This window comes from Eretmochelys imbricata, chromosome 13, assembly GCF_965152235.1.
Source record: "Eretmochelys imbricata isolate rEreImb1 chromosome 13, rEreImb1.hap1, whole genome shotgun sequence".
Taxonomy (NCBI): Eukaryota; Metazoa; Chordata; order Testudines; family Cheloniidae; genus Eretmochelys; species Eretmochelys imbricata.
This window is the reverse complement of record NC_135584.1, coordinates 20,550,381-20,561,925: the sequence shown is the minus strand read 5'-3', so window position 1 is coordinate 20,561,925 and position 11,545 is coordinate 20,550,381. Positions and strand designations below refer to the sequence as shown.

At 44.3% G+C, this 11,545-nt stretch overlaps 2 protein-coding genes across 7 annotated transcripts in view; both read right to left on the bottom strand.

The window, feature by feature from the left end:
- DBNDD2 (dysbindin domain containing 2) overlaps positions 1-8,081 on the bottom strand; it is a 55,562-nt gene extending 47,481 nt beyond the window's left edge. The window contains exons 1-2 of the mRNA XM_077831789.1: positions 8,030-8,081; positions 7,104-7,171 (exon numbers count right to left, since the gene is read on the bottom strand). Coding sequence (XP_077687915.1) covers positions 7,104-7,116 — 13 coding nt within the window. The 5' untranslated portion in view covers positions 7,117-7,171; positions 8,030-8,081. The remainder of the gene's footprint in view (positions 1-7,103; positions 7,172-8,029) is intronic.
- Positions 1-9,171, bottom strand: part of SYS1 (SYS1 golgi trafficking protein) — a 51,899-nt gene extending 42,728 nt beyond the window's left edge. For 2 of the 6 annotated variants that reach the window (XM_077831797.1, XM_077831796.1), the window contains exons 1-3: positions 8,984-9,108; positions 8,030-8,273; positions 7,104-7,171 (exon numbers count right to left, since the gene is read on the bottom strand). In XM_077831797.1, the coding sequence (XP_077687923.1) occupies positions 7,104-7,171; positions 8,030-8,191 (230 nt within the window). In that variant the 5' untranslated portion in view covers positions 8,192-8,273; positions 8,984-9,108. Of the gene's footprint in view, positions 1-3,520; positions 5,265-7,103; positions 7,172-8,029; positions 8,274-8,903 lie in introns of those variants that run through there. The other 4 variants (XM_077831795.1, XM_077831791.1, XM_077831792.1 and 1 more) reach the window with 4 other exon arrangements.
- Positions 9,172-11,545: the final 2,374 nt, after the last annotated feature.

The following is an 11,545-nucleotide window of genomic DNA, read 5'->3' as shown; positions in this document are numbered from 1 at the left end:
TTAGAGTATGAACAATGACTTTAGTGGGCCAGTAAGCGAGGCACTGCTGGCCCTTGGGATTTAGCCAAGTATATTACAGGCATGTACGCAAGCTTCTCCTTCAGCAAGGAACATCTTTTGGTCTTTCTGCTGATACTGCAGACAAGAGGTCCATTAGTGCCACCCTTGACAAGTCAAGTTCCTTCCTGTGTAACTTCTTGCACTCTGCCGCTGCCCGAGTTACTATTTACCACCCTGCTCACCACAGCACTGCTAAGCAACCCTGCTCTCATTTTCAGCAGGGAGGGAGTCCTCTACGAAATTAATGAAGTGGCAGCTCCCAAGAAATCTGAAACAGCTCAGGGGAGGAGAAGCAGGTATTTAAACTCCACTTCCAAGTGGGGCATTCAGAGATTTTGCTGATGAGGAAGACATTAATAACACACTCTTAATGATGGCATATGGATTTCAGGGAGACAAACATCTCTGGCATTGGGCACAATGGTAGCTGGCAGGTGAAGCGGTTAACAAGGATCATTGTAGGATTTAGATGAACTAATCTCAACTCTATATTCAGCTTGGTTCTACTTTCTGCTCTGATACAAAATGCAGTACAGGCTGTGGTTTCATTCCATTCTCTCCTCTCCCCACTATCAGTGTCCCTGCCTATTCCCTACACATTCTCCTGTGGGGGAAAGCTGGAGTAGCTGGACACTGCCACCGGCCAAGGCAGAGACTGCTTTGTGGCCACACCTATTTAATTCTGCTTTAAAGGAAGCAATAGTATGGTTTAGAGTAGATAATTATCTAATGCTTTAACAGGCTTCCTCTTCTTAGCTGCTTTAACAGATCGGTATCTTTCCAAGTGTTAAACTTTCAAGCTTTTAAACAGTTCTAGAAGACAGAATGATGTCTTAACAATAAATACTCTCTGCAAAGCCTCCTTCCTGCCAAACCTTACAGAGCCTGGATTAAAATATCCAGTTTGCTGACACTACTGCAACCCCCAGAAAGGGAGCAGGTGTTGGAGAAAATCTCCCTGGGAGCAAAACCCCTCAGCTCCAATGTACAAAAGAAAAGGTTCATTAAGAAATAGACCATCTGCCATTGCTCTGGTGTGGAGTTGTAAAAGTTCCAAAGCCAAAGAACTGCTGAGAATTCATCAACTATGTGTAAGTGAAAATTAGGCTTTAGGACATGGGAGTGGAGGGTCTCAGCGTTTCCAACTCAATTTTTGATTTAAAAAGACTCTGCTCCCCTCAACCAAGGACAGATAGGCACTGAATTTTCCTATAAAAGGCACTGACATATAGTATAAATTCAAGTGCTCAGAAGCAAAGAATCCAGACCTGTCAACAAACATATTTCAAATCCCACTTTACAGCACTTCATACCAACACAGCACGGTCTAGTCCAGCGGTTCTCAAACTTCATTGCACTGCAACCCCCTTCTGACAACAAAAATTACTACATGACACCCCCCTCCTGGGGAGGCGGTGGGAAGAGGAAGGCAAAGCCGAAGCCCCACTGCCCTGAGCTGAAGCCCTCAAGTTTTGGCTTCTGGGGCCCGGGCTTCAGCTTTAATCCCGGGCCCCAGCAAGTCTAATGCTGGCCCTGGTAATCCTATTAAAATGGGTTCCTGGATCACTTTGGAGTCCCAACCCACAATTTGAGAATTGCTGGTCTAGACCATAAAGAGATAAGTGGTACTGTTTCCAGATAAGAACGAGAATGGGAAACATAACAGTAACACTTAGATCAGGAGGTCTCACAAATATGTATCTGTAGCCAGCAGCTCTTTCCTCTTTAATGAGTGGGACTACTGCAGCCCTCCATTGCTTCTCCCTTATATCTATTCTAGTCAAGGAGACTGATATTTTCCTCAAGAAGATCGACTGTTAAAAATGTGATTGAGAGCCATTGTGAAGTCACTCTCCTGGCAGCATGTTACCGACCCACTAATCAAACCTACAAGACCCTGCAGTTCTTTGTGCATATGGGACTCAGCCTTCCCTCATACTAGTACTGACAGAAAGGAGACATTAAGGTTGAATATCACAAACAGCCTTTCATCTAGAGGCTCACTTGGATGTGGACTATCCCAAATTACCAATATTCTAAGAGTGGAAAGATCGTTTATTCATCCTAGATCTGAACTAATAACTATGGTTTAATGAGATTACTACTGAAGTTGGGGTCACATATACGCAGCAGGCTCTTCAAAAACTGTATGGGATAATGTACACTGGAGAAAATTGTAACAGATCATTCTGGTTATGTGCTTCAGCCCTGAAACCACTACGAGTGGGATTAGAATTGTTCTGAACATATGCCAGGTCAGCTGAGCCTGCAGTGATGGTGTTTAATAAGGCTACAGCAAAGATTCCCAAACTGTGGTCCGTTCAGCAGTTGCTGGTGGTCTTCAGAGCGTATGGTCACATAGTGCTAGCATTTCTTATTTTCAGCTGCTAAACTGCAATAGGAGATATTTTTAGCTATTACATATTGTACTGATATTAGTTTTCCTTGTAAGCAAGTACAGTATTATGATGTCATCATATTCAGAGGGGAAATTCATCCTACTGTGAATGAGAAGGGAGGTGGCTGGGAGATAGTCTCTCTTCATATGTTATCTATACTAAAAAGTTTGACAACCCAAGGCTACAGCATTGTCTGTTCCAATCTGCGTCTGGGCACTTTCCTCTCCTAGAAAGGAAGGTAACAGTGCCACCTCCTGGAAGAAACGGTAATTCACACCCAGGACTGAACATGCCTAAAGGAACAGACACATCCCTAAACAGACCCGGCAGGAGTAGCATTTTGGCCTAGGTAAAACAGGATAAGGGGGATTAAGGCTGGTTGGCTACCGCAGTATTGCACTCTAAACAGCAGGAAAAGGCCTTCTAAAGAGCTCTTTGCTCTATTTAGGAAAAAACTGCCTAAACTATTTCCTCGGGAAAGACTGCTGTACCACAATTGTTTTGCATATTCCCTTCCTCCTTTCTTTCCTAGGATCATTTAATGGAAAGAGATTCTTGGTTTCCTAAATCAGAATGGAGTTATTTGGAAAGGCTTGTAATGCAAATAGAAGATTCTGACTTTACTGGAGCAGCAGGGAGCAGCTGAACTCTGAGGAAACTAGGACCCTGTCATCGTAAAAATGCTTCCCCTCCCTATGCCCCCAAAGTAGTAAGGAGAAAAATACAAATTAGCAGAATTGTGCTTAAACAGAAACAGTTTGTGTTCTCCGGACAGCACTCAATCAAGGTCAAATAGGATAAGCTCAAGTCTCACATTATCCCTACTCACACAGGACAGATGAAAATCAAGAGACAGCAGCCCACAGAATGCCATGATGCTCTGCTCATGAAAACAGCAGCATTCTGTTCACTGATAGTACAGAGAGATTCTCTCCACTCCGTAATACCTCAGGAGAGTTTCAAACAAATATTTTACCCTGGATGAAAACACTATATATGAATATATGAGATGAACAGTTGAAATTTGGCTTTGAAATTAACAAAATAACAAAATCAAGAGACCCATTTTAGAGAGTTTATCAAATTCTGCGTCAAATCATCCCAGCAATTCCAATTCTTTACAAACTGCACATTAATTTAGCAAATATAATTTATTCAAACTAATAATGTTCACCAATATTAATGTACAAAGGAAAGAGATTGGCAGCAGCAAGCCACACAGGAAAAAAGGAATTTCAACGTTAAAATCATAGTTTGTCACTAAATTAGAATGACACACAGACAGCACAGACTTAACATCCCTTAGAGGAAACTACACAACTAGAGGTAAGTCTGACCACTTGGAATGCAGGACTCTAGGAAACCATTTGGCCTACTCCTTTCATTGGGAATACTGGGGTCGGTGCCTTATGAGAAGGGAGGTTCTATTTAAATTGCCTATCAGTCAAAGGCACCATCTCGTTAATAAAATAAGAGACAAATAACAGTCCCAAGTATGGTGTCCTGCAGCAAGTCCACCTACCAATTTTGGAAACCAGTCTTTGGTGGCAGCCTTCAGGCAGGAGTAAGTACTGGAACCTGACGATTGGTAGGAAGACGCAGGTTACTACAGAGTGGGAATGATGAAATGGTGCTTGTAACATGCAGCAGAAAGCTCCCCCCAAACCAACTCAACATAAGATTCAACGTTTGGTGAATGTTATGGCCAACCCTCCATGCAAGATGAGAATAAACTGATTCATTTTCACTGGCTCCTGGATTGTGGTGTTTAACATTCATTGTGGGAAGTTTTACAAACCCTAGAAAGTGACCATTGGTGTTCCTTTCTGGCCAGACCTTACTCCTTTGCTGTGATGTGGACATTCATTGCGTAGCTCAAAGTGCTCAGCTCACCAGAAGGCTTGTAACACACTGAAGGCAACTTAATACCATTTTTCCTATTTTGTTAAAAAAGTGTCTTCAAGTCAGCAACATATGTTGCCTTACATCTACTCTGGGAACTAAACACAGGAACAATAACCAAGCCCATATGAGCGTACAGGCCTTATAGGTTCACAACTGGTGACTGAGACAAACACAATTATTTTTAATACTACATCAGTTTAGCTCCTTGATTTTAAAACAAAAACCAACCAAAGGAAAAATGCATTAGAAGATGTAAGAAGCAGCTCCTAGTCAATCCCTGTGCGTTTCTCCCAGAAGGTGTGATCATCCCAGCTCCAACATGCACTCCAAAGACCTTGCACATGTGTTAAATTCCAGTTGCTTCTCATGCTCTAGGTTTTGTTGCCTGACTTTTTGCTGGGCCGTATCACTCGAACGAATAGTGAAAGGGCTCACATAGAATAGTCATGTTAAATGTCTTGTGTTATTAAAATAAAACTTCTGCTTTGTTCACTATCTTCTGGCAACAGCAGAGATCGTCACACTCATGCAGCCACCAAGATCTAAAAAAGTCCAAACAGACCTGCTGTGCTTATTTAATGAAGTTTTCTGGCATTGATTTGTGTCACTGCCGAGGTGCTGGAAACGATGGCCTGATGCAACGCATCCCCAGAACAAGTTTATACGCTGGACTTGGGGACTGAATTCAATGGGATTTCTTTGAGTTCTGTTCTCATACAGAGATACTCCCCAATCACAGCCATGAGCGCTGTGCACACAACATGCACTAGCCACCATGTTAGAGCTGTGGGAAAATGTGCATTATATATCCAGCAACCCAGCAAATGGAAAAAATGAACTGTGACTGTGAAATCCAAACACTGCTTTCCTCGCCGGATAAAGTACAACAAGCCCAAAGCACTGCAAGAAGAAAGGAGAGACAGGTGTAACTATATGCAAACTGCCTTAAACTGGAGTGGCCACAGAGGGAGGAATCTAGCAGCAGCCACCAGGAATTATCTGTACTGATTATTTATCCATTAAAAATAAATCTTAACTGTTCTGAAGTCAGGACTATTCTGACCTTGCTCAATGTTACTGCAGTAAAACTTAAGCAGCTTGTAGCATTTTAAATTATGTGATGGCAGAGCTTTTAGTTTAAAAATTCCTGGCTGGCTCTCTGCATTGTGTCTACACTCTTTGGCCACTGGCTGAGACTAAATACTTTGCACCTTTTAGCACCTTATAGATAAACAATTATTTACAAATATTAATTAATTTTCACAAAATACTTCAGGTGCAGATTTTATTCCCAGCTAAAAGATGGGGAAACTGAGGCAGTGAGGTTAAATGACTTGTTGAGGGTTCAGAAGAATCAGCATCAGAGTCAGGACTAGAACTCAGGAGTTCCTCATTCCTAGTCCTGTGCTTAGACCTCCTAATTGCCAACTGTCCCATTCAGGAGTCATTATGGATAAATGGAAGGAATTCTCAGATCTCAGCCAACAAGAACAAGATACATTTGTTCTGCAACAACATAGTTCAAGTGACCTTAATGCACACACCTCTACCTAAAACAAAAGAACGATCAAGGAGACACTCAAATCACCAGGCCCAAATGACCTCCTGGCTGGCACCTTATGGGGCAAGATCCTTGCTACTGTGGGCTAGTTCTAGCACACAAGACATAATCAGACACAATACCAGCTGTCTGCTTGGACAGCTTGGCAAAGGGGCAGGGAATAGGAACAGCTTTTGAGAGCAGGACCAATGCAGAGTGATAGGAAACTTGTGCTAAGGAAAGAGGGCAATTGTTCCAGAGAGATGTAAAACTCTTCACAGGATGACGTGCCTGGGACTGACATATGAAGAAAGAATAGAGAGTGACTGGATGGCAAGGAAGGCTCAGGAGAAGATGACTGTCCTAAGGGGGCACTTTCCCCTAGAAGAGCATTTTAGTAAATTGGAATGGAGGGAATTGGGGATACAATATGCGCATGAATGTGTGATCTGGTTTTTACAGTTTTCATTTATAGCCCATCCTCCTATTTCACAACCTATTGTTTGTAGCTTTCACTTGTTGCATCATGTCTACCATTAGCCTGAAAGCTCTTCAAGCAGGGAACTTGTGGCTCTGTATGCTTTGTAAGTGTAGGATACCTAGCACACTGTGAGTGCTATGAACAAAAAAATAATAAAAACAGACTCCCTCACTGGGACAAATTTAACTTACAAAGCACCAGGCTCACACTGTGGATATGCAACAGAGGCACTTACATCATTTCCCTTCACACTGCAAGAAACACAATTTCCCACAGAGTTTGCAAGGTTCACCAGACTCAGATATCACGTTTCAGGCGGAGTAAGAGGCTTCGGCTAGTTCTGAACCCAGTCCACATTCCTACCATCAATACAGTATAAGCCTCATCAAGAGCAGGGTAACAAGCTGTGTTGTTAGCATGTTAGCTACTGTGTACTAATACATTTGAAAAGTCTAGCATAGACAAGGCAGCAGGGTAGACTTTAACATGTGCTAAACTTGTTGAGTTAAAGCCTAGATTCCCTGCTGTGTTAAAGGCAGTATGTCTTGTATACAGTCAGTAGCCTTTTACAAGGTGTTAGCTAGCACATGCTAACATCACAGCTTTAAATTCTAATTTCAAGACAATGATGGCTAATCCCAGATAGAAGATGTCCAGTCCCAGTATGGATAAACAGAAGCTCAAAATCTCACAACTGATCACTGGAGAGCTGACTTACCAGGTGAGTGCATTGAGGATGAAAGCAATCATGGAAAGTCTTCCAGGTGGGGTAGAGAATCCCAAGATCTATATAGGGTTATAAATAAGACAGACACCCAAATAAATTCAAAACTGCTTTAGCTCTACTCAACTCAGGCTCTTCCCAGTGGCCCAGTTCCATTTTATTTGCTACCTACAAAGCTGACAAACTAATATTTCTAGATTTTAAAAAACAACAAAAAAGCCAAAGATAAGAAAATAAAATGTTTTTGTTGTTGCTAAATTGTGGATTTGTATTTATAAGGTTAACTCTACCTGGGCATCTGGGAATTTTAGAGCTTGTATGTCAAAACACACAAGGGAGAAATTCACCCTGGATGGAACTGCACTGACTTCAGTAAACTTACTCCAGGGCTGAGTTTGGCCCTGTAGGTCTAAGGAGGGTCTGGAGAACAACAATGATAAGACTAGATCCCATCTCTGCAACAAAGCTCTCTTTAGGTTTCAGAGCAGGGATCTCTCTTATGAGAATTCCCACGGTTGTTGCATGTGATAACTAAATGTAGAATCTCAGTTGCTCTCTGAGATACTGACTCTTCTGGAGCACTCAGAGCACGTGAGGTTTGAGTTGTGGAAGCATAGTCAGCGTGCGCACAGCAAATAGAAAAGCTGTATGGATTCCTGTGGTCCTCTTTCTAGCAACGGTACTGCCAGAAGATTAGGTCTGAAGCCACAATCAGCAGCTAAATATTTTCATGCATGAATTTTTTGTTAGACTGAACCCAGATTTCCACTGTGGAATCACCCTAATTCTGTGCTCAGTGGTGCAGGAGACTCAAGATCCAAAATGGTCTGAGGACTCCGCATTTCCAAGTAAGACTGCAGTGTTTTAGTCTCTGAATTTGTGAGACCTTCTCCATGCTCGAGCTAAGGAAAAACTCTTACCTCATAATTGAAAATCTGGTCAAGAGAAGGGCTATTCTGCACCAGGCTGTCGACCAGAGCTAGCCAGAGCCCCAAGGAGCTGTAATAGACTGCCTGCATGAGGACAATCTGCGTCAGAATGAGGACAGGGTCCCAGACATAGCTACGGAACTGTCCTGCCATTCCCACGGCAGCTCGCACACAACCAGGGGAAAGCTGATGCACATCTGCCACAAAAGGAGACACTGGGTGACTTCCTCAGCACCTAGAAGAGAAGAGCAGGGGTAATGCCAACAGCAGCGTCCAGCTCACCCCCTCAGCCCAGCCACACAGGCACCCATCTGAGCCCAGCCCCAAGGGGTCTCCGCTATGACACGGAGTCAGCCCCCCTCCCCCAGCATCTCCCTCAGTTCATGAACCCTCCTGCTCCAACTAGTCCAGAACATCTCCTCCCGTCCTCCAACCCCCCCAAGCATCTTCCTCATCAACTCCTCCCGCCCCCCCCCGATCTCCCTCAGCTCACGAACCTCTCCTCGAACCTCCGCAACCATCTCCTCCCCTCCCCCCTGCATCTTCCTCAGCTCACGAACCCTTCCCCCCTCCAACCCACCCAGAACATCTCCTCCCCTCCCTCCAGCCCCCCCACCCGCCCCAGCATCTCCTCCTCCAACCCCCACAACCCTCTCCTCCCCTCCCCCCTGCATCTTCCTCAGCTCATGAGCCCTCCCCCCCAACCCGCCCTAGCATCTCCTCTTCCAACCCCCCCCCCAAGCATCTTCCTCATCAACTCCTCCCGCCCCCGCCCGGTTCTCCCTCAGCTCACGAACCCTCGAGGCCCCGCCAGCATCTCTCTCAGCTCACGAACCCTCCCCCTCCAGTCTCCCATCGCACTCACGAGCCGCAGCCTCCGATTCCCGACCCAACCCCACCCGGAAAAAGTCCCTCGGCTCAGCCCCGCGCGACGCTCTGGCTCACTCGGGACGAGACAGCACAGGCCACCTCACAGCCAGGCCGGGCTCGGCTTAACAGCACGGACCCCGGAGGCCGCAACGCTCGCCTAGAGCGGCACCAACATCTCGGCCAGTTACCATAGAAAAGGCGCCCGACGCCTAGAGCAGCATCACCGGGACCGGATTTCCGGAAATACCACGGAGACGGCGCTCGGGCCTAGAGGGACCTCTCCGACCAGGCAGCCCCGGCGCATGGGCAGCAGCCTACAGTGCTCGGCGCCCTCTCAAGGGGTCGGGAAACCGGTGACCTCTGACCTCGTCAGGGCTGTGTACAAAATGAGGCGTGACCTTGTGAACTTTGGCTCCGGTGCGGCTCCGCTGGGCACGGTAGTGTGACCGCTGACCCTGGCTGCCGATCAGGCCTGGGATTACTTTGACACTGAGGAGGAGGAGGAGGAGGAGGATGGCTGCCTTCTGACCTCACCTGCCTAGCCCAGGTGCTGCCAACACGAGGGACATGGGGTATCATAGTGATGTCCTGGCCCTTGACCCAGACAAGGCTCCACAGGATCAGAAGGTGGAACTGAGGGGTAGAATCAGTGGGAAAAGACCTCCTGGTAACATGATTAGGGTCAAACAAATGATGACCTACAAGTTAGCAGCCTTGGTAGACCAAGGGCTTTGTAGAGTCTAAGGCCAGAAGGGCCCACTGTGATCATCTTTGACCTCCTGTATAACACAGATCATAGAATTTCCCCAAAATAATTCCTAGAGCAATACCTTTTAGAAAAAACTTCCAATCTTGATTTAAAAATTGTCAGCGATGGAGAATCCACCACCATGCTCAGTAAGTTGTCCCATTGGTTAATTACTCTCACTGTCTTATTTTGTCTAGCTTCAACTTCTAGCTATTACATCTTGTTATACCTTTTTCTGCTAGACTGAAGAACCCATTATTAAACATTTGTTCCTCATGTAGGTACTTACAGGCTGTGATCAAGTCACCCCTTGACCATCTCTGTTAAACTAACTAGACTGAACTCCTTGAATCTGTCACTATTGGCACATTTTCTAATCCTTTAATCGTTCTCAAGGCTTTTTTCTGAACCCTCTCCAGTTTATCAACAGCATTCTTAAATTGTGGACACCAGAACTGGACCCAGTATTCCAGCAGTGGTTGTACCAGTGCCAAATGCAGAGGTAAAATAACCTCTCTATGCCTACTTGAGATTCCCCTATTTATGCATTCAAGGATCACATTAATCCTTTTGACTATTGGGAGCTCATGTTCAGTTGATTATCCATCACAACCCCCAAATCTTTTTTCAAAATTCCTGCTTCCCAGATACATCTTTGTTCCTAGATGTATACATTTATATTCCTCCATATTAAGACACATATTGTTTGTTTGTGCCACGTGATCCAGATTGTTCTGTATCAGCAACCTGTCCTCTTCATTATTTGCCGCTCCCCCAATTTTTGTGTCATCTGCCAACTTTTTCAGAGATGATTTTATGTTTTCTTCTAGGTCAGTGATAAAAATGTTAAATAGCATACAGGCACAAACTGATCCCTGTGGGACCACACTAGAAACACAGCTACTTGATGATTTCCCCATTTACAATTACATTTTGAGATCTATCATTTAGCTAGTTTTTAATCCATTTAATGTGTGCCATATTAATTTTGTATTGTTCTAGTTTTTTTTTAATCAAAAGGTGGTACTGTACCAGGGTGATAATGGACAGCAAGTTAGATAGAAATACAAGTTTAAAAGGCAAGTACAACTTCTGTATGCATTCACAGAGGCATTCTGTCACAAGGCAAAGTGGACAAGGCAGCCCCTCTCCTTACTGATGGGAGACCAGACCTGGACTATTGATTCAGTTCTGGTCACCTTGCTACCACAGATATAGACAAACTGGAGGTTGTTTGAAGAACCGTTACAAAAATGATCAGGGAGCTGGAGGGTTAACAGGAGACAGATGGGACATGGTGACAAAATAACTGTGTGCAAGATCTGAAGGAAAAAACAATGAGGGAGATAAACTGTTCCATGTGTTACACTGGGTTATAACTAAGATTAATAACATGGAATTAAGAAAGGGAAAATTGAGGCTGAACTTCAGGGAAATTTTCTGTCCATGAGATGTATCAGACTGTGGAACAGTTTCCCAAGGAAATGTGGGAATTTTCCTCACTTTGGACATTTTAAACAATTCAGTTTTCCAGAAATGTTTGCTTATACTTGGGGCTGAATTTCTGACGGGGGAGCTATGGAGCTATTTGTCTTGGTGCACTACCGCCAGCTAGTCACTAGGTGGCAGTTATCTTTTGTTATGTATTTGGTGGTTTGGTTTCAATAAAGCAAGTTTTCCTTAAAGGTGACTGACACATACTGTGTGTGTGTACATATATATCTATATCATCTAATGATTTAGATATCCTGAGGGACTATAGATGTAGAATTCCATGCAGATCTGAATAGCCCAAAATAACCAAACTGAGGAGGGGTACTGCACACATTTTAATGTCAAATCTTGATTTTGTGCTGGATTTGTGATCTACAATACTCAGAGCTGTCTTG